The sequence below is a fragment of the Cydia strobilella genome, chromosome 13, assembly GCF_947568885.1.
Source record: "Cydia strobilella chromosome 13, ilCydStro3.1, whole genome shotgun sequence".
Classification (NCBI taxonomy): Eukaryota; Metazoa; Arthropoda; class Insecta; order Lepidoptera; family Tortricidae; genus Cydia; species Cydia strobilella.
Genome location: NC_086053.1, coordinates 3160387 through 3183322, shown reverse-complemented (window position 1 = coordinate 3183322; position 22936 = coordinate 3160387). Strand labels below are relative to the sequence as shown.

General features: G+C 37.0%; 3 protein-coding genes across 3 annotated transcripts; all 3 read left to right on the top strand.

Moving 5' to 3' along the window:
• The first annotated feature begins 601 nt into the window (after positions 1 to 601).
• Positions 602 to 7624, top strand: LOC134746439 (organic cation transporter protein-like). Its single transcript, XM_063680810.1, has 7 exons — positions 602 to 790; positions 1231 to 1423; positions 4378 to 4478; positions 5018 to 5169; positions 5601 to 6227; positions 6636 to 6817; positions 7338 to 7624. Exons 1-7 carry the CDS (start codon positions 621 to 623, stop codon positions 7548 to 7550), a joined length of 1638 nt encoding a protein of 545 aa, XP_063536880.1. The 5' UTR covers positions 602 to 620; the 3' UTR covers positions 7551 to 7624.
• Positions 7625 to 9738: 2114 nt separating this feature from the next.
• Positions 9739 to 10176, top strand: LOC134746885 (uncharacterized). Its single transcript, XM_063681458.1, has one exon. It carries the CDS (start codon positions 9739 to 9741, stop codon positions 10174 to 10176), a length of 438 nt encoding a protein of 145 aa, XP_063537528.1.
• A 3117-nt stretch (positions 10177 to 13293) lies between these two features.
• LOC134746438 (THAP domain-containing protein 1-like) lies at positions 13294 to 22372 on the top strand. Its single transcript, XM_063680809.1, has 3 exons — positions 13294 to 13599; positions 14019 to 14193; positions 22007 to 22372. Exons 1-3 carry the CDS (start codon positions 13517 to 13519, stop codon positions 22241 to 22243), a joined length of 495 nt encoding a protein of 164 aa, XP_063536879.1. The 5' UTR covers positions 13294 to 13516; the 3' UTR covers positions 22244 to 22372.
• The last annotated feature ends 564 nt before the right edge of the window (positions 22373 to 22936 follow it).

The following is a 22936-nucleotide window of genomic DNA, read 5'->3' as shown; positions in this document are numbered from 1 at the left end:
AACTATTACGTGTTAATAATGACATACCTTTCATTATTAACATGCATACGATATCAAAATATAATCTTAAAAACTAAAAATCATTTTGGCAACAACAGACTTGTGCGGCGTCACCTGTTCTGGCGAAGGAATTGGTAACCATTCTGGTTAGTATTTATCTGCCAACCTAGCCTGGATAGCATAACATAAAAATAAGTTCTCTATTGTATTTTTTATTTCTGATACATTCTTAATTTCCTCAGTTTATATGAGACCTTTTTAATGAGCCTAAATTCATCCCGCTCTTATCTGTTTGTGTTTTGGCTATCTTCCATATTCCCCCATTTTGACAACATGGTCAGCAGATCAGCTCCATATTACAATCTTATTGCATCATTACGAGTATAGGAATTACGGAAGCATGCCAAACAGTAACAAGAATTGAACCAAGAATCCACAAAATAAAAGTAGGAAAAAATTCAAAATATTTATCAGTACGGTTTTTACTACTAACTGACTGTGATGTGACTAAAAATAATAGTGAGTAAAAACCGTACTGATAAATATTTTGAAATATGTCTCACGATAGTTTAAGTGCGATTAGGAAAAAATTGTTTTACAGTTCAAATTAAAACCACAAAATGGGGATAAAGAAGGACAAGGCAGCCGAGAAGGTGTACGACATCTCGGAGGTGACGGACTACTTCGGGAGGTTTCAGAAATTGCAGTTTCTTTACTGCTGTCTGCCGGCCATATTCGTCACCATGATTAATATTAACTATGTGTTCGCTGTCGGCGATGTTAACTACAGGTAAGTTTTAATCATGAAGATTGTAAATTAAACTACATATACCTTTGTACATAATCAAGTAACTATCATCATGAGGTCAACTCCCAGAGATTTACGAGTACTACAGCAGATTGTCGATGGAGATCTCAAATTTCGTAATAACGGTAATGATTTTATGACATTACAACGTCAGGAGTTACAAAGTACAAAACAAGTAACTGCCACCTAAGTACATGTCCTCAGTATTTCGCGGGTTTATCTGGAAAAGGTTTATTATATTTCATGATCTTACAATTCAACATGCTGTGAATTTGTGTGCTCGGTAAAATATACGTATATACATATGTAACACTGCTGTGAGACTACCTCGATTTGTGTCCTTTATAAAAAGAAACAAACTCCTCCTCGGCGATAATGACGACTATCATGTCACTCATATGTTTATGTTATTCATTTTCCAGATGTCGCATCCCAGAATGCGACGGCAACCAGCCAGAATACTCTCAACCGTGGTGGCCTGGCTCCGTAGATCGGTGCTATCGCCCTGTCCTGGAAGATCATTGGAATGGAACCTGTTCGAACACCAGCTTCACTGGCGCTGTGGAGAAATGCAGTTCTTGGGTCTATGAGAGTAACAACACAGTGGTGGCTGAGGTGGGTGTCTATCTCAAAACTTTCCCCACAAGTTTTTAGTTATACCTATGTGTAGGTATGCGTGTCAATGGCATTCATTTTGATCATGATTTATACCTTGCCTCATCAGTTTCTAATGAAAATTGTATTTCTATGGAAGCTACTTTGTGTGGTGTTTTTATTTTATCCACTGAAACCGAACAAAAATCTCCTTCTCTTAGTTATTCCATAGAGTAACTTATACTAGACTAGAGTCATAGTAAATTTTGTAACCCCAGTAAATTCATTGCCATCTGTCGACACACTTTAAAACTAAAATTGAAGATTTGTAAAAATACGATAAAATGTATTTAAATATAGCTAAATGATTTTTTTTATTTGCATTAATTATTTTGATGATTTTGCATGTTCTTTCACTGATATGCGTTAAAATTGTTAAATAACAAACGAAACCGTCAACGCCATCTATACGACTGTAGGCCAAAACTAGTAGCGCCCTCTGAACGAGAATCAAATTTTCTTAATTTTCGAGGCACGTTTTTTCCTTAGACTGTATCCATCTATTACGGAGTTATATCTATCTTTGGTTATTCCAATATTTTATTTAAAGCACCCACGATGACTTATTCTAAAATTTGAAATATTCCACTACATTCCAAAATCTAATTATTTCTCACACGTTACGAATATGTACTTATATTATAATACGCAACTGTTTGCTAAGATAAATGGCACCGTATCATAAAATAAATAAGATCATGTGCATCATATATTTGTCATTATTTCTGAACACATCTACCTATACATGTTAAATATGTTAATTCATCTCAGTGCACCTCGCGTGATAACTGATAACAAAATCTATTAGTAGGACACATAATCTCTGATCAAACACTACTAACTCGTATTAGAATATCTTACTATCAAATATTTACACTACGAGTGAAAATAATCATATTTGTAAGACTATTTTGATGACTGGGAAGTGGGAAATACCCGGAGGCAATCTCTGCTTGTTAATGTAACTAGATGTGACGTGTTTGCGGAAGTGCAAACTCAAACTCACAAGCGGTATTGAACCTTTAAGTCTAAGGAGAGACTTCGCCTCTTTATGCGTGTTCTACCGCTTGTACAATGGGCTGTGCTCTGAAGAACTGTTTGACATGATGCCAACGGCCGCTTTCTATCACCGCACCGCTCGCCATCGGCAGGGTGTTCATCCTCACACCCTAGCACCTACATAAATATACAATTTCTTTAAACCTAATAGTTAGTCCTTACTTTACTAATAATAGCACCTAAATGGTCGCGTACTGTGCGGTTTAAGAGGAATTTCCTCCCGCGTATGCTTCGGCTGTGGAATGAGGTTTTGCCGAGGTTTTCCCGAGGAGCTACAGTATGGGGTTCTTCAAAAAAGGAGTGTACAGGTTTTTGAAGGGTCGGCAACGCGCGTGTTATATATCCGGTGTTGCAGGCGTCCATAGGCTACGGTAACTGCTTACTATCAGGCGGGCCGTATGCTTGATGGCCACCGACGTGGTATAAAAAATAAAAAATAAAGTGCCTTTATTCTTTATGAGTTTATGACCCCCTTTGGTGTCAAGGCGGTAATAGTAGATTGTCAACCAAGGGATGAAAGGCACTCATTTCAAATAGTCCGAGGCAGAAATGATGCCTTTCACCCGAGTTAAACACTCTACTTTTCATTTCGAATACGAGGAAAGTTAAATGCGTGTGTTTTTTTAAAAACATGACTAAGTATACATTTTTATAGTATTTCTTGAAGGTACTTTCAGTGTCATTATTTATGGAGAGTCAAATATCAGAATGGAAATTGTATAACAAATCCATTTACACTCAAATTTCAATTGCTTATCGTAAAAAAAATGAAAAAATCGTACTTCGGACGTAAAATGCTCTAGTGCAGACACGTATAATTTTCTGCACACCTTTTAGAACAACAATGACCCTCTTTCAGAGCATGAGAAATGAAAATAAACATGTTTTAGGTTAGGTACCGTAAAACCACCCGACTATGGTCTACTACCAAAACTATGGTCCACCTAGTTCGACACTTAATCAAGTACCAATGTTATTTTAAGTATTTTATGGATGTTCTCCGTTATTCATGAAACTATGTTATAGTGTGGAAAGAATGAATGGTATGGGCCCTGGAGGGGAAGTACCTCAAAGGAAACATTCTTTTATTTTTGAAAATAAACAAAACTGCAAATATTTTTTTTTTTGCTTGTCTAGAAATATTTTTGAATACTAAATATTCTATTTTATGGATATTTTGTACGACAGACGAGTGTAAGGCTGGCCTAATGTTTCTTGGAGAAATGTTATCATTAAAATTAACTGTATTGAATAGTAGAATAAAGTAGCGTTTATTTTTTTTAATTTTTAGTCGGTTCGATTCCCGGGTGAAACAAGTGAATTTAAAAAATCTCAGAATGCAGTTTTGTTTCTTTAAAAAAATAAAATAATGTTTCCTTTGAGCGAAATGAGCTAACTTAAGGTTTTAAGGCACTTTCCCTCCAGGGCCCATTCATTCTTTCCACACTGTACATAGTTACACCTAAACCAAGAACATCGAGTTCGTTTTGGACTATAATTGTGAGGCTTTTGACTATAGCTGGCCAACACAAGACCAACCCTACCTAACTGTGTGAGCGATATACATTCCCTCTTCCTAAACCAACTCAAGATGCAGTCTAGGTTCTACAGCTTTATAACCTTTGTGTAGTGACTTCTTCTTCTCTGTCGTATCGCTCTTGACAGAGCGGTCGTGGTCACGTTGAGGCGTCCACATCGGTAGTAGAGGCGGACACAGCTCTTCGCACGATCTCCCGCCATCTCTCCCTGTTGGCAGACTGTCTAGCACACTCAGATACGCGGATGTGTAGTGTAGTTACCCCAAATGTTATGTGCTAGTTTGAAATACCTCAAGGTCTTCCGTGGTACTGTTTCAGCTAGACTTGGCCTGCCAGCCGTGGAAGTCCAACCTCGTCGGAACCGTGCACAGCGCGGGAATGGTCTTATCTATGACTATCACTGGATGGATGACTGACAAGTGAGTAAGAAAAGAAATCTTTCTCTGTCACTCTAATTGCGCCTTAATTGGAGTAAAAGAGAAAGATGCCCGCAGTATGTCAGTTGTTGTCTGAAGCGCACTCCAGACTAATCGGCGCGAAGCCGCGAACGCGAGTGTGGAGTCGGTTTCGCTGATTAGCGAACTGATTCGCGCACGAGTGTGGACTTGGCTGTAGTGGCTTGAAGTAGTGAGTATATTTTAAGTACCGCTTCTCTGCACCGACATAGCAAGTATAACAACAACGGTGTGGAAGCGCTACAAATAGGTAAGTATTAACGTCGTATTTTCACAGGAATTTGACGGTTATGATGGCATTTCAACACTCTGCCGCTTGTTAAGTCGGTGCTAAGTTATCAGGGACCAACTCTAAAAAGCGCTCTTAAAAATACTCACTAATAGTTTCAAGTAGAGTAAATCAAGTAATAATTAAATCAAAACTTAAAGTACGTTCGTTTAACTACCCGCTAAACTTAATCCCAAGCTAAACTATCACTGCTAACAATACGTTTTGGCTTCAGGTTTGGCCGCAAGCCAACGCTGGTGATCTGCTCCATCGGCGGTATCCTGGGCCACCTGAAGACCTTCGTCTCCGCCTACTACCAATACATCATTATAGAGTTCTTCGAAGCTGCTATCACGGGCGGGACTTATTCTGCCGCTATGGTTATCAGTACGTTTTTTATTTTCATATGCCGGTAGTTTTCAGGACTTCATCTTTCACGTAAGAATAGCAGTCCGCTGAAAAATGGCGGTCCTTCAAGCCATATACGGCAGAAACATATCATCTATGCTCGATGCTAGTTTCTTTTTAAGCAATAGGTACTCATTATTTTTCATTGTTGTGATTATTCTTAGTGAAAGTAAGGAATTCATTTTAGCAGAAGTTAGTACTAATTTTCTAATAGCTATAGCTAATAGCTGATTTTTTAAGCAGAATTCAGGTCGTTAATTTTGAAGAAGTTTAGAAGAAGATTTTCTAAGCTAGAACTAGCAGTATTTGTTACCTAATGTAAATTGTGTAATTACAGTTAATTTATTTAGTTTCTATATCTACAATAATTAATGCTGAGTATGAACTTGAAGTAATAACTTTGCTTTCAGTGATAGAAAGCAGCGGCAAAAACCAAAGAGTCTTAGCGGGCGTGATCTTCGCATACGCCGTTTATGTCGGCGAAGTTATCTTCGCCTGCATCGCCATGGTCAGCTCCTACTGGAAGACCCTCATCCGGATCATCTGCAGCCCGCCCATCCTCTTCCTCACTTACACCTTCCTCATTAGAGAGAGCCCGCGATGGCAGATTTTAAATAACAAAATCAAACAAGCCAAAGAAACCTTACTAGTAATAGCTGATACGAATAAGCTGAACATATATCGCCATGACTTTATCAATATAGACGAGGCAAAGCTAAAGAATAAGTTTAACTTGGGAGCGTACGAAAAGAAGGAATCTTGGAAAAGGGTGTTCACGTCTAAAGAGATTTGGAAGAGGTTGCTAGTTTTGATGGTGTGTAGATTCACGGCGTCGTTTGTGTACTATGGGCTGATGGTAAACTCTGTATGGCTGCCTGGGAATAAGTATACGAACTTCTTGCTGGCGACGGTGATGTCTTTTCCCGGGGAGTTAGTGGCGCTGGTGCTGATGAACAAGTGTGGGAGGCGGTTGCCCTTGGTGTATGGGTATATTTTATGTGGCGCGCTTTGCATCGGTTCTGCGTGCGTGCCTGAAGGTTAGTATGATTTTCATTGTTTTAAATTTAATATACCTGACAAACTTACGATGGTTATACGTCACGTCACTTTTTGTTCTTAAACCTAAACCGACAGTTAAATAAAGTCTGAGCTCGAAACATAGTCTGAAAAAAAAAATTAAAACCTTTTTACAGTTTGCCAGTTGTTGCTGGTCATGGTGAGTTGTAGAATGCATATTGGTAACCAAGTCAAATTGCTAGGTAGGTACGGCAGCTGTTGTAAATAATGACGCATTACTCTTGAGCGATTGCAAACAATCCATATTGCTAAAGGACTCATTTCTGCTAAAAAAAACAACGGAAAAAATGTAGTTTAGCTTTTGACAATTCCTTTATACTAACAATTTACTATATTCCTGATTAAAGAATCATAAACTGTATTTCTAGACGCTGTCTGGGCCAAGATAACCCTGTTCCTGCTGGGTAAGATGTTCATCGCCGCCTGCTTCACGGGTGCCATCACCTACACCATGGAGCTGTTCCCGACCAGCGCCCGTGGCACCCTGATGGGGCTGTGCTCGTTCATGTCCAGGGTTGGAGGGATGCTGGCACCTATCACGCCAATCTTGGTAAGTCAATGTTGACCATACCCAGACACGCCAATGTTAACTTCTGAGGTACATATGTTCCTTTACGCTATGACATGGAGTTCATCAATAAGCTATGCATAAATGACTCCTTCGCAGTTGCTTATGTCAGTTATGTCCATCAGGCGGCTCGTCTGCTCGATTGCTGAAATTACACCTTTTGCAAATTTTCCTCGAAGAGGGAAAGGTTTATTCTGTAGTCTATGCCAATTTCCCTCTTGTCACCAGCGTCAACAGGATCAGACCAGGATCATCAGCAATAAAACGGATTTATTGATCGATTATCGGAACTCAGCAGAGCAATGAAACTTCTGACACAATTAAACTCACAAATAGTGTATTGTATTAGCCCTTATTATAGTATCTTAGGGACACGATGGAACCAGATTACTCAGCCGACCAACTGTAGGTACTCCAATGCAAATTGTGGACAAAAATATATATGACGTTCGGACGTTGGCATGAAATAAAGGATTTTGATCAACCTAATCATTTTTTACAGACACCTATACATCCCGCGCTACCAGCCTGCTTTTTCGGCGCTTCAGCTTTCCTGTCCGGAATCTGCCTACTTTTCACCCCGGAAACCCGCAATCTGCCCCTGATGGACACCGTCGACCAAGTTGAGATTAGCGTCAAACAAGCAAAACAAGAGAAGAAAGGACAAGGAAGCGAGAATCCAGGGTTTGAGGATACTGCTGTTACAAGCCTTTGAGACTCTTCGGTTCATTTTAGAGATAAGCTACCGACTGATGTGGAATATTAGACAAAGCTTTACCAAAAACAAAACCGTAGATGTTATTTCAATAACTGTAAATTGTTCTTGCCGAAGCACATTGAATAACAAGCGGGTTCGGCCCAGGTTTGGCAACTGTTGGTGTACCTTTTCTGAATTAAGGCCTTTGAAATTACCTAACCTTGATAGGTATCGGAAACGGCCGGTATACTTACTTACCGTCTACCGTGCAATACTTAAACAACAGTAAGTGCTACTTTTGCGTTTTTTGTTTTTTCTTTATCTTGGACCACCATGTCAAGACGCACACATGTATATAGTCCACGTGCGATTATGACAATGGGAACATATAAAAATCGAAGCCTCCATGTACAGTAAATCAGAAGAATTTGGTAAATTATTGAGGTAAAAATAACTAAACTGCCGTAATAAAGTTGTCGGCTGTGAATTTTGAGACTTCACTGATTAAAATACAGTAAAGGTCTCACGTCAATCCTAAATTAACAAGTAAAGAGAATTTAATATTTACACCAAAAACTGTTTAAAATGCAGTACAATATCATCATCATCATCATCATGTCAGCCGATAGACGTCCACTGCTGGACATAGGCCTCCCCCAAGGCTCGCCACTCCGACCGATCCTGTGCCGCTCGCGGTACAATATAAATGTTCAAAAATATATGTACTGTGTTTGAAATGTTATTGATTTTTCAGCATAATTACTAATTAAAATGCAGTAAAAATGTGATATCCTTAATTCTGCCGTGCAATACTTAAACAACAGTAAGTGAAAAAAGTTAGTTTGGAGAAAAACGCAAAAAAAACTCCTTTTAAACCGTTTTTTTTTGTGTTCTCGATGATTATTTACAAATGCTTGAATGTCAAAATATAGCATAGAATAGATGAAATAAGAATACGTGAACACTTTTTTATTTTAACAATTATTGGATAAATTCTTGTTATTTTTCAAAATTCTACAGTTTTACTGTACCCTTTTTACCAATATTTTTATTCAGCATATAGACGAGATGAAATTTACTTTTCTAAGATAAAAATCTCATTTTCATTGAATTTGTATGTGAAGCCCGCTCTAGACTACGTCAGCGAAATCGACTCCAGAGTCCAGACTCGCGTTCGCGGCTTCGGGCCGCGATTCGCGCACGAGTGTGGAGGGCCCTTGACATAATCACAAGTTAGATTATATTAGTCTGTAGTGGTCTGTAGGAATTGGTTACAAAGATTAAGTGTCATGGAGTAAAGTCTGATTTCTGTGAAACTCTACGGGTTACTACTAATTAGTAATTAAAACTACTTAGTAAGAGATACTTAATTTAATTTCTTATGTATAATACAATTGCACTTTAATGATTGATGTGAATTACGTTTTTTTACATGCATTCGTGTATTATCAATATATATATACTAAGTAAATTAGAGTAAATAGTTATGAATACTGTACTTTAGCTTGCAATTAATTAAAATAGCTTTTAGTGTACGAGGGTTGTTTACAGTAATCCGCTTTTTTACTGCACTTTATTCTGCATTTATTGTGTTTATACTTCTTTCCGAGGGTACAGTAAAACTGTAAAATTTTGAAAAATAGCAATAATTTATTCAATAATTGTTAAAATAGAAAAGTGTTCACGTATTCGTATTTCGTGTATTCGATACTATATTTTGACATTCAAGCATTTGTAAATAATCATCGAGAACACCACAAAAAACCGGTTTGAAAGGGTTTTTTGCGTTTTTCTCGAAACTCACTTTTGGCACTTACTATTGTATTGCACGGCAGAAGTATAATGCCTGCTCCGAAGTGTGTTTGTATTTTTTACTTATCATGCAAATTTTCATACTTGCTCAATGAGAGAAAATAAATGTTTCTCACTAGTATTATTTCGTTTGATTTAATGTCTCCCTCAAACAAAAAGGTTAGTAAGAAATTACTACCTAAATCAATTGCTGTTGGGGCCATCGGTCAACTCCATAAGGCAATTGCTGGCACTATGTGAGGGTTACGCTGCGCAGCGTGGTCTCAGGTATAACGCTACCAAAAGCGAGCTGGTAGTGTTCAAGGCCCGTAAATACAACCGGGAAGCTGTCCCTGAGATCACGCTGGGTGGGGTACCTCTAAAAGTAGTTGATAGGGTTAAATATCTTGGTCATATGCTCACCAGTGACCTGAGCGATGACCCGGATCTGGAGAGGGAGAGGAGAGCGATGGCTGTGCGGGGCAATATGATCGCCCGCAGATTCGCACGCTGTAGTAACGAAGTCAAACTGACGCTTTTCAAGGCCTACTGTCAGACGTTCTACACGTGTAGTCTGTGGGTGAAATTTACACAGAGAGCCTACAACGCAATTCGCGTGCAATACAACAACATCCTCAGAATATTGTTGCGGCTGCCGAGACATTGCAGTGCATCCAGAATGTTTGCTGAGGCGCGTACAGATGACTTTTTCGCCGTCAGGAGAAAAAGAGTTGGATCACTGCTAAGTCGTATGCGGGGCAGCAGCAACGGCCTTCTGAGGGCGTTGGCTGAGCGTCTCGACTCTCCTCTCACTCGCTACTGGGTGGAAGTGGCGATTGGCAGGGCCAAGTAGAGCAGGTTGTCTGCCTTGCTTGCCCCTGCCAAATAATAATTTTTTTCCTATGTCGTGTAGGTAATATATGTAGTTTTATATTTGTATTGTTAAATTTTAATTATTGTTGTTTTTGTATTGTGCCACTAACATAGTTATTAAGATACTCTGTAACTAACAAACTATGGATCAGCTCGGTCTGAAATAAATGATTTATTATTATTATTATTTAAATCAAGGTTCAAACATATATGTATAATAATACTACTCTTTGGTTCAAACTCAACTACTATAAATACAGCAAATTGGTTAGAGCCTGAAAAACAAAGTAGGTACAATTTCTTATTTTCAAAGTAGGTGCTCGAGCCTATGGCCAACATCAATCGAAAACCGATATCTGCCTTTCTGTCACACCCTCAGAATAATGACTAAAGCATAGAAGTCGGGCAAAAATGCTTCGCAAATATGTATACCCGTACTTTACTTCCTTACGAATTAGATAATGTGCCGAAAAGAGATGCATATATGCTTGTTATTTCTCATTTACGTACGGTGTCATAAGTTTGATAATTTGCTAGGGATGTAACTGTGTCGACTTTTTATATCGATAAATTATGCATTTGTTTATGTGCCGTGTAAAAGAATAATCACGAAATTGGGAAATTGGTAATAGTCTGGCTAATGAAAGTTGAACCTGAAAAAACGCGGCAATTTCAAGAAATCTGTAGCAGGCGGCTCGTTGAAATGAAATGAAATGCGTGGAATACAAGGATTGCATAACTTTTATACTTTTTATAATTTTCATATTCTAAAAATCATTAAAAAGTATAAAAATTATGCAATCCTTGGAATCAAAGAGCCGCCTGATATGAGGATTAATGCATGTACCTAATATAGCTTTTATCTCATTTGCAGTCTACCACTCAGAACCGTCTAACTATACCTCTCGTTTTTTTATCATTAGAAAGAAGGCGAGCGATCTTAACGTGTCGTTTTATCGAAAAACACTTTGAAAATAAGTCACAACAAATATAATATACGATCATTTACATACTTTTGCTTTCATAAGTAAAATATTGCTATATTTATAAAAAAACTTGTCAATAAAAAGACACGTGGAAATGGTTTACCGTTTTTTCTAATGCTAAAAGACTAAGTATAGTTTCTAGTCATGTACAGTCAGCTGCAGAGAAAAGGTACCCCACGTCCATACTAATTTACAGAACTTTGCACAGCTGACTGTACCAAATAGGAAATGAAAAAAAAAAACGTTCGTGTAATATATTTTTTTTATTTAATAATAGGGAATATTACGCGAAACGGCGTAGGTGGCGCCACTATCACAATCTGAGGGTCTATCGCGAAACAAGAAAATCGAACTTTCGTTATCTAACATCTCTGTCACTCTTGCGTATTCGAGCGATAAAGAGGCAGCTAGATAACGAAATTTCGGATTCGAGTTTTCCGGTAGGTCCCCTGAAAACTTGTCAAAACCTGTTAAAGGTACAGTATGAATAAGTTACTCTACGGTACACTAAAAAAGCTAGTGCTGCACTCTGGTGGCAGAACATTGCAGTAATATCCCCTATTCCTCGTCCTTTGGAAATCTGAAATAAAAAGTTGAGTTTTGTGACCAACAATATTAATAAAAGGAACATTCATCAATGATCATTAATGTCTTTTTTATTAGGGTTCCGTGCCCAAAGGGTAAAAACGGGACCCTATTACTAATACTTCGCTGTCCGTCTGTCTGTCACCAGGCTGTATCTCATGAACCGTGATAGCTAGACAGTTGAAATTTTCACAGATGATGTATTTCTGTTGCCGCTATAACAACAAATACTAAAAAGTACGGTCTCCTTGATGCGCGCGTCCGACCAGCACTTGACCGGTTTTTAGTATTAAACTATAGTCTGGCAAACACAATCTGTCAGTAAGTAAGAACAGAGAAAACTATAGGTACAGTCGAAGGCAAAAATATCGATCCAGACAAATGGCTTAAAAATATGTGAACACGATTTTATTGTCTGAGCGTACACATATTTTTGAGATTGGGAATGTATATATATTTATGCCCTTGACTGTACTCATCAATTAAAATGAGACAGTCCTGGGCCAAACTATAAGAAAGCTGTAAATGTCGATAGGTTACTGATCTGAGGTCGATACATCACTATGCCAAAAATATAACCTTTCATACTTAGCAGAAAAGTTCGAAAATATATTATGCAAAAATCTATATAGACTTGAATGCAAGTAATAATTACATAAACAACATATCGATTTCTATGTTTAGGGTCAGGTCCTATAAATTAATTTCTTCAAAATTGAACAAAACTCACCGATTAAAGGTTATCGGTTCGTGCGTATTTTCTTTTCTTCCTGTATGCGATTTACAGCCCTCGATCACACAAGACATTATCACAAAGGGAACTTCAAACCATTACAAATAAAAACTCAGCACGTTTTCCAACAATCTTTCAGGAATAGCAACAATATAATTAAAATAAACCAAGATGACCGCTGAAACATCCCGAAATATTTCAACTAAAATAATACGACTATGTCAAGTTGTTACAGTTGACACCTACCTGTGAAATAACGAACATATATTTTATTTGGCTGGATTATATTATAGAACCACATAGGACCATTTGACATTTCCCTCAGTTCATCTTATGACAATACTAAAAAAACGAAAGAACTTGCCGATTGTTGTCTCACTCACTCATAGACAAAAAGTAATAACGTGTTGTGAATACGATATCTTTTACCAAGCTTTTATTTTTGCCCGGCTTCTTTGCTTTAGTCATTATTCTGAGGTCACACCCCTATCGCACAAGATCAATGTTTATGGCCTCTACAGACGACATCGATAATCGTATGCAACTTGCGTTACATTGCAGCACTTTTTTTTGTTTGTAATTTTTCTAAATAAAATAGACTGCAAGATTTTTTGTTTTATTTTTATCGATAAATATGATAGTTATTATGAATCCGAGAGGTACCACCAACGGTACCACGTACCACGGATAATTTATCGATAAATGCTGGGAATGCGTGGGTACAGCACTATTCGTTTCGCTATGTTGGCACTCACGTTGCTTGACGTTTGACAATTGTGTCCTATTGTGTGTGTGCAAGGGCCTGACACTCTTTAATATTCTTATAAATTAAGAGAAAATAGTGCCATGCTTTGTCCTTATCACCGACCGGGCATTTTTTCATGGTCGGGTTATGGCATCATAGCAAGGAGGCTGTGGCGAAATACCGAAATTTATAAGAGTGAAAGAGAAAAAATCAATCAATAATTGTGATTATTAACTATTGATGTGTAACAGTGTTTTTAAGTACACTTAACATGGTGGGGTGTTCAGTGGTTGCCTGCAAAAGCAATAGTGTGCGAAAAGAAAAAAGCAATAGTGTGGATGTAACATTTCATGCGTAAGTACTTACAAGTTTTTCGTATTTTGATCATGTATTTCTTTCTCAAATCTCACATAACCAAGTTACTGAGTTACATTATTAGTTGGATTATGAAAAACTTGATAAAATATGAGATATCAGTAAATTATTGCTAAAAATAAAACAGAAAGTTTGGTTATGTAAACCGGTCAAATTCAGTAGTATTTTATTTAGGGTTGCAAACAAATAGAAAAAAAAGTCCCCTGCAATTACCCCATATTTCGGGATATTCAAGCTATAGGTTGGTCAAACCAAATTGTCAGTAAATAAGAACAAAAAAAAAAACTATACTCATCCTTTTCTTTTGTGTGCTAGTACTAGTGTAAGACAAAAGATAGTATGATTCTCTCTGTTTGAAATGAGACAGTCCTTTGACAAACTATATTTGATATTTCCAGCTTTCCAACGGATGATGAAATACTTAAACAATGGATTGAGGCAACTGGAAAAACAAACTGGATGCCTCACAAATACTCGCGTATTTGTTCCAAACATTTTGAACAACATTGTGTCGTCAAAATAGGGAAACGAACTTTGATCAAGAAGTTTTCTGTTCCAACCTTGTTCATACACGTAAGTTGGCTGTTATTAAATAAGTAAAGCCCCCTGCACACTCGCGCGCGAATCGCGGCCCGAAGGCGAGAACGTGAGTATGGAGTCTAGTTTGCTAATCAGTGAAATCGCTTCCACACTCGCGTTCGCGGCTTCGTGCCGCGTAGCCTGGAGCGGGCTTAATATGAAAATTTTCTATACCTTTACACTTTCTATAACATTCAAAATGTAGGAACTTACTTGGTATGAATTACTTTCCTTTAGAAATTCCCTGTATCTCATGAACTTCGAGCAAAACCTTCACCTACTAATCCTATGGACTGCCATGAAAGTCATAGACCTGTACCGCTGGCTATATTTTGACCCCTAGGTTATAAAAATATTAAAGTCAATTCTGTTTTCGCTTATGAATACTTTGTTAAGATGTAAATCTTACATTTTGTTTTGTGTCATATATATAATTTGCTTTTCTAGTAATTTGTTATTTTGTGGTAATTATTTTTTATTTTGAATTATCTTGGAGAAAAAAATATTCGAGAGAAAACATGTAACTGTGTTGCATTTAGGATAGTGTTTTTAGTGTGAAAACATAGTTTGTGTCAATTACGTCCACTGCAATCTGATACTATGTCATAATATTCTAAAAGACACAAAAAAAAATTAGAGTTAAAAAAAATTACTTAGGTCGAATTTAATCGTTTAAATAGGTCCATTAAATGATTTTGTGTCTTATTAAGGCATAGCTTCATAAGATATTTGATGATTTTGTTGTAACAGGCTGTCACCGTTACAAAAGAATATTAAAGATATTAGAGTTTACATCTTATTAATTTGAAATGCGGGATAAATAAGATGTATGAATTTGTGTCACTTTCATCCACTGCATAAACAAATATTACAAAAATATTATTTGCGTTCAAACGAAGCTAGCGGGCGGTCTGAATGGGCAACGGAGGCCGTGCAGGGTGGGGCCGCGGCGTGACCTTGCCGTACGCAACGCATGTTTACTTCGCCTGTGCGCCAAATTAACGCAACTTATTCAAAGAAGTTACGCAAACAACACAACAACAAGCAACAAGCAAGCAAAGAATGCGTCGAATTATCTTTTACCTATTTAAAACTCATAGATATTGTACAATGTCACCATTATGCAAAAGAACTGTAAGTACATGTTTGATTTGCGAGCGAGCTGGCAACATTGCGCAGGGAAATCTTAAAAATATCGCGTTTACGTGAACGCCACATACATTTGTGACAGTGATAGGGAAAAGGTACCACTAAAGTAAAATTTGGTTATTAATACCGTGACTTTCTTTCATTCTTTGATAAAAAAAATTGCTATTTATGCAACAAGTGCGGAAATCATCTTTACGCACGTGTATCATACAATGTTTTACTATGCATTGTGCGAGTAAATAAAAAAACATGTCATGGCAAATAAGTTTAATTATTAAAAGGAGTGTTTTAAATCGACACGAGTTGCGAATTACCTATTCGCACGTGTATCGTACGTTTTACAGTACATATGGCCCTTTAAACTTTCGACATATGCACGGTAAGTGCTCTTTTCCGCACTAGTGCGAGAAAGTAGCACCATATGTACTGTAAAAAAAAAATGAAAACAAAAAGCACTAGTGCGGAAAAGCAGTACTTTCCGCACGATATGGCTCCGTAGGAAACGCACTTTTCGAGCACATGCATTGTAAAAAAATATATAGGACTGTATCTCCTAAACCATGCGTCGTAGCGCAAAAATAATAAAATTTTCGTTCCCCTTTATGTAACCCAAAAGTAATACATGAAAAATACAATGAAAAAAAAAAGAAACAAAATCTTTATAGGGCTGTATTAGCTGTATCTCCTATATCGTGCATCGTAGCGCAAAAATAATCAAATTTTCGCTCCCCTTTAAGAAGCCCCTAATTAAGATTTAAAAACGCAAAAAAGAAAAAAAAAAGAGGAAAAAATCTTTATAGGGCTGCATCTCCTAAACCGTGCATCGTAGCACAAAAATAATCAAATTTTCGTTCCCCTTAAGAAATCCTTAATTAAAACTTTAAAAAAAACCAGGAAAAAAACTTTATAGAGCTATTATAGCTATATATATAGATATAATATCTCCTAAACCGTGCGTGGTGGCGCAAAAATAATAAAAATTTCGTTCCCCTTTATGAAGCCCCAAAGTAATATAATAAAAACACAATGAAAAAAAAGAAAAAAAATAACAAAAAAACTTTATAGGGCTGTATCTCCTACACCGTGCATCGTAGCGCAAAAATAATTAAAAAAAATCCCTTTAAGAAACCCCTAATTAAGATTGAAAAACGCAAAAAAGAAAAAGTGGAAAAAAAATCATTTTAGGGCTGTATCTCCTAAACCGTGCGTCGTAGCGCAAAAATAATAAAATTTTCGTTCCCCTTTCCGGAACCCCAAAGTAATATACAAAAAAACCCAATGAAAAAAAAAACAAAAAAAAAAACTTTATAGGGCTGCATATCCTAAATCGTGCATCGTAGCGCAAAAATAATCAATTTTTCGTTCCCCTTTAAGGATCCCTTAATTAATACTTTAAAAAAAACAAAAAAAAACAGGAAAAAATCTTTATAGAGCTATATCTCCTAAACCGTGCGTGGTAGCGCAAAAAGAACAAAATTTTCGTTCCCCTTTACGGAACCCCAAAATAATATACAAAAAACACAATGAAAAAAAAACAACAAAAAAAATCTTTATAGGGCTGCATCTCCTAAACCGTGCATCGTAGCACAAAAATAATCAAATTTTCGTTCCCCTTTAAGAAACCCTTAATTAAAACTTAAAAAAAACCAGGAAAAAAAACTTTATAGAGCTATTATAGCTATATATTAGAGATCCACGCCGCAGCCAAAAAACCCAGCGGCGGCGCGCTGGGTTTTGAACCCGGCGCGGCGCGGCGTCGCCGGCGTGAGGACATTTTTTAGGAGGAATAATTAAAAAAAAACATAACTATGCTAGGAATAAACATTTATTTCTTATCTCCATCAATCACTGACTAAAAATTGTTTACAGTACAGCTACAGTGGTTGTAATTATCGTGAATAAAAAATATTTTGTTCACCTTTGCCGGATTTAAGCGCGATCGCTTAGCAGTCAAAACCATCCCAGCTACAGAAAACACCCTTTCACTGGGTGTACTTGTAGCTGGAATGCTTAAAAGTGACCGCGCCAACCCTGCAAGCTAAGGAAACATTTTTTTTGTTCCCAATACAATATCGCCTACCCTGTTCGTTCTGCATATCAATGATATGTTATTTACTAACAATATTCATTGCTATGCGGATGACAGCACTGGTGATAGCTGTTATACAGGTCGTGCAAACGCCCCCCCCTGAGCAGGTGTCGGAGTGCAGGATGCGACTTGTGTCTGAGATCGAGACGTCCCTTGAATAGGTCTCCAAATGAGGTAGACGTAACCTCGTCCAGTTCAACCCTAGTAAGACACAAGTCTGCGCGTTTTCCGCCAAAAAAAACCCCATTTGTCACGGCGCCAAAGTTTCAGGGCATTCCCCTTACCACCGCTAAAAGTATCGCGATACTTGGTGTCGACATTACGAACGAAGTCCAGTTTCGTAGTCATCTGGAACAAAAAGCCAAACTGGCCTCCAAAAAACAGAGCCAAACAGTACTTCACACCGGGTCACCGACTTTTGTTATATAAAGTGCAGGTTCGACCTCATATGGAGTACTGTTCTCATCTCATCACTGGTCTGGCGCTCCACAATACCAGCTCCTTCCCCTTGACTCCATCCAACGGCGGGCAGTTCGTATTGTCGGCGATCCCGAACTTACTGTACAATGGGGAATGTTCCGAAGAACTTTTTGATCTGGTGTCATCGTCTCGTTTCTATCACCGCACGCACCTCCCGCCAAAGGAGCAAAACTCATCCTCACTTCTTAGACACATGGCACACCAAGAATAAGCGGGCATCTCGCTCGTTTCTTCCCAGAACGTGCAAAATGTGGAATGAGTTGCCTCCTGAGGTATTTCCTTTGCGCTTCGACATGGGATTCTTCAAGAAGCGGGTATTTAGGGTTCTCAAGGGTCGGCAATGCTTAAGGGCTCCTGTGTTGTTGCTTATGTCCATGGGCGACGATGACTGCTTCCCATCAGCCGGCTCGTCTGCTCGTTTGCTGACTATCACATAAAAAAACTAGTCAAGCCAAGCACTGCAATGAAGTGAGTGAGCCAGCGTTCGTTCTTTCACTTCACTCACGCGGCGTGATGGATAGATGATGCGGTGGGGATGGGGGTCAGTGGAGCGGGCGGGAGTGATGCATGCAGCGACCAGGCTAGCGCACGGAATGGCGACAGCGCATTGTTTGTTTTGGTCGGTTTGTTCATCATATTTATTCGAATTTCGAGGTCGGCGCGAAATTTTGAACGAATATAATATCTCCTAAACCGTACGTGGTGGCGCAAAAATAATAAAATTTACGTTCCCCTTTATGCAACCCATAATTTATATTAAAAAAAAAACGCAAAATTTAAAAAAAAACCTTTATAGGGCTGTATCTCTTAAACCATGCGTCGTAGCGCAAAAATAATTTAAAAAAACCCCTTTAAGAAACCCGTAATTAATACTTAAAAAAAAAAACAAAAAAAACCAGGAAAAAAAACTTTATAGAGCTGTATCTCCTAAACCGTGTGTGGTACCGCAAAAACAATAAAATTTTCGTTCCCCTTTATGCAACCCATAATTTATATTTAAAAAAACGCAAAATTTAAAAAAAAAAATCTTTATAGGGCTGTATCTCCTAAACCATGCGTCGTAGCGCAAAAATAATAAAATTTTCTTTCCCCTTTATGCAACCCATAATTTATATTTAAAAAAAACGCAAAATTAAAAAAAAAAAACATTATAGGGCTGTATCTCTTAAACCATGCGTCGTAGCGCAAAAATAATTTAAAAAACCCCTTTAAGAAACCCGTAATTAATACTTTAAAAAAAAAAAAAAAACCAGGAAAAAAAACTTTATAGAGCTGTATCTCCTAAACCGTGCGTGGTACCGCAAAAATAATAAAATTTTCGTTCCCCTTTATGAAACCCGAAAGTAATATACAAAAAACACAATGTAAAAAAGAAAAAAAGAAAAAAAAAAAAAAACAATAAAAAAATCTTTATAGGGCTGTATCTCTTAAACCATGCGTCGTAGCGCAAAAATAATTTAAAAAACCCCTTTCAGAAACCCGTAATTAATACTTTAAAAAAAAACAAAAAAAAAACCAGGAAAAAAAACTTTATAGAGCTGTATCTCCTAAACCGTGCGTGGTACCGCAAAAACAATAAAATTTTCGTTCCCCTTTATGCAACCCATAATTTATATTTAAAAAAAAACGCAAAATTTAAAAAAAAAATCTTTATAGGGCTGTATCTCCTAAACCGTGCATCGTAGCGCAAAAATAATCAATATCCGTTCCCCTTTAAGAAGCCCCTAATTAAGATTTAAAAACGCAAAAAAGAAAGAGAAAAAAATCATTTTAGGGCTGTATCTCCTAAACCGTGCGTCGTAGCGCAAAAATAATAAAATTTTCGTTCCCTTTTATGAAACCCCAAAGTAATAACAAAAAACGCAATGACAAAAAAAAGAAAAAAAAACAACAAAAAAAACTTTAGGGATGTATCTCCTAAACCGTGCATGGTAGCGAAAAATAATCAAATTTTCGTTCCCCTTAAGAAGCCCTTAATTAAGATTTAGAAACGTAAAAAAGAAAAAGAAAAAAATCTATATAGGGCTGTATCTCCTAAACCGTGCGTCGTAGCGCAAAAATAATCAACTTTTCGGTCCCCTTTATGTAACCATTAATTGATACAAAAAAAAAACGCAAAAAAAAAGAGTTTTTTTTTTATAGGGCTTGATCTCCTAAACCATGCGTCGTAGCGCAAAAATAATTAAATTTTCGTTCCCCTTTATGAAACCTCAAAGTAATATACAAAAAACACAATGTAAAAAAGAAAAAAACAATAAAAAAAACTTTATAGGGCTGTATCTCCTAAACCGTGCGTCGTAGCGCAAAAATAATCAAATTTTCTTTCCTCTTTATTCAACCCTTAATTTATATTTAAAAAAAAACGCTTTCACTAAACTGCTGTAACTCGGAAACTTAGAATCCACAAAGGGGACTTTACTAAATTATGACACATATTAAAGCCTGACCAGTAATATATGATCATTGTCAAGAGGGCGCTGTTCATTCTCATGTATAGGGTGACAGTTCAGTATAGTATGAAAAAATATTGTATTTAATGAACATCATCATCAATGTAATTAATGTTGCTTGCCACGCTTAAACATAACAAAAATCACAATAAATTGCGTCTTAAAATAAACTTAAAAAGTCTACTAAAAATCGAAACAAAAGTAATTTTTAAGTCGCTGTTGTGACATTCTCAATCAAAAGGTAGGTACCACTTTGTCGTTTACCATAAAGACGAAATTTGATTATATCTTTATACAAATAACCTGTCAGAGAAAGTGGTACCTTTTGATTAGGAACGTCACAAATGTTGGTCAGTATGAGGAGTGCAGCCTACAGTTTATTTTTAATTATATTTATATACCTACTACGGTAAGATTAAGACAATGTAATTATGCCTACGAATGAAATAAATACACTGTATCGCAAAACTAAGTGGTGAGACAGCTCATAATGCCATCTCTTGGTTGGTCTTAACAAGGGTAAAGGAGATAGTATTAAGATCTCAGTCGCCAGCTGATATTGCGGCAAGTATAATAAGCACCCCACCCGCGTAGGTACCCTTCCCCGCGCACGCCCTTCTTGCTCAATTGAGTTTTATTTTGCCAGATAATAAAAAAACCGTGGATCAAAATGACCCAAATTATGAATGATGTCTCAATGTGGTATTATAATATTGTAGACGTAAACTTAATAACATGAATTTTTTTTTGTGGCAGATACAGGGTGTTAATTAGAAATTTTTTTTTTTTAAATAAAAGCGGTGGATGAATTTGACACAGATTTGTTTGAATAACATATAACAATGTTCTGTAAAGTACAACACTTCACTTACAGACTCTAATATTTTTTAGGCGTTTTAGGATCAATATTAGGTATTTATTAAATGCCATTATACCCGTGGATGAAAATGACACAAAATGCGTGTGTACGTCGGAAGCCACTTTGCCTTTACAGGGAAACAAAGAATTTCGTCTCGAATATTTTTTTTACAGAATGTTGATTGAAAAAAGAAATACCTAAATTTCTACCTAAGCAAATACCTAGGATGACACAAAATATTATTTTTAGGTTTAGTATATGGTCTGGAAACTATATATAAAAAATAAGCAACATTAATATTCTTATAACCTCAGAAGTTATTGGTACAGGTCTATCAATCTGATATGCATGAGCAAGTACACAGCGTGACGACAAAATTTGTGAGTACAAGTTTATATCTTCTTTCTCTTTATTGTGGTGTTGGGTTGAGTTACAAATTACAGGCACTATCACCACAGTCTTATCTATGTTCCGTTCCGTTAATGTAAGTTCCTGTTCTTACCAGTCGTACAATACCAACAGTGGTTAGTTAGTTAGTAAGATGGTAGATGTCTTAGCGTCCAGGTCAACTTTTATATTTGTACCTACTTGGCGGAGCCTGGACTGCTATGCTTCTGTTGGCGATCATTTCAATGATTCATAATGATAAAAGAACTGCAGGTAAGACAGGAAGGGACAGGACATGAAGGACTGAGTAGGACTAGGCAGGTCTGCGTGAGATAGTGCAGCACAGGGTATGAACTATTAAAGTAAAATGTATGTATGCTTTGACCTTTTCAGATTGAATGTTCTAAAAGCAATGAAAAATCAGTGCTGATTATGACACCTAGGAAATTAAAACTTACTTTGCAATTGAATCGAACAACGCTTTTAGCCGAGTCACGTCGAAAAACAATTGAAGCATTGAGATCTAAATGCCGGCGACTTCAACAGAAAAATGCGGAGTTATCAGCTATTATAGAAGATTTACAAAAAAATAAAGATTTATTAATCAAGACTGAGCCAGAAGGATACTAGCAACTCTGAACACAAACAAGTTAGATTTTTTGAGGTCAAATAAAAGCAAATGGCTGGCTGAAAGTTCACTTTAGACATAGAAATGTCTAAAGGACCAAGTTACCAGAAGGTAAGTATAGTTATAAATAAATGACCTGTTTTAGTAAATTATCCTTTTATTCCAACTACCACCTAATCTCATATCAACTCCCTTAGCCACATTTTTTTTTTGACGTGATAACTCGATGAATGATAATAAATCGATGAACGCCGGTGGCATGCACGAAAAAGTGTCACGTTATGGCTGGTCCTTAAAATATTGGTAACTACTGGGAAAAAAATCCCAGTAACCACTCGTAAAAGGTGGGATTTTTGTTCCAGTAGTTACCACCAAAATATTGTGTAGTAGTTACCAGTGGTATAAGGTGGGAAACAAATTCCCAGTAGTCTGGCAAAAAAGAGTAGAAATTAAAGTGGCAACACTGTAGTGTCGTCCCTTTCAAATCAATCTAAAAAAAAACGGGACGAAGCTACAGTGTTGCCACTTGTTAATTTCTACTCTTTTTTTGCCAGACTGTAGTTACCACAGATAACAACTTGGTGGTAACCAGTGGTAACTAGTGGGAATAATCAAAAGTGACTGGTTCCGACTACATTCGCGATTTCGCTTGCGATACTATTAAGTACTATTAAGTTAGTGAGTCACAATAGTGA

Excerpts from the sequence above, each read along its gene's own strand:
- LOC134746438 (XM_063680809.1), top strand. The coding sequence starts at position 13,517 with ATGGTGGGGTGTTCAGTGGTTGCCTGCAAAAGCAATAGTGTGCGAAAA. Across the intron at positions 13,600-14,018 it reads GTGGATGTAACATTTCATGC|CTTTCCAACGGATGATGAAA; the intron begins GTAAGTACTTAC and ends TGATATTTCCAG. Across the intron at positions 14,194-22,006 it reads TTCCAACCTTGTTCATACAC|ATTGAATGTTCTAAAAGCAA; the intron begins GTAAGTTGGCTG and ends TGACCTTTTCAG.
- LOC134746439 (XM_063680810.1), top strand. The coding sequence starts at position 621 with ATGGGGATAAAGAAGGACAAGGCAGCCGAGAAGGTGTACGACATCTCG. Across the intron at positions 1,424-4,377 it reads ACAACACAGTGGTGGCTGAG|CTAGACTTGGCCTGCCAGCC; the intron begins GTGGGTGTCTAT and ends GTACTGTTTCAG. Across the intron at positions 6,818-7,337 it reads CACCTATCACGCCAATCTTG|ACACCTATACATCCCGCGCT; the intron begins GTAAGTCAATGT and ends CATTTTTTACAG.
- LOC134746885 (XM_063681458.1), top strand. The coding sequence starts at position 9,739 with ATGCTCACCAGTGACCTGAGCGATGACCCGGATCTGGAGAGGGAGAGG.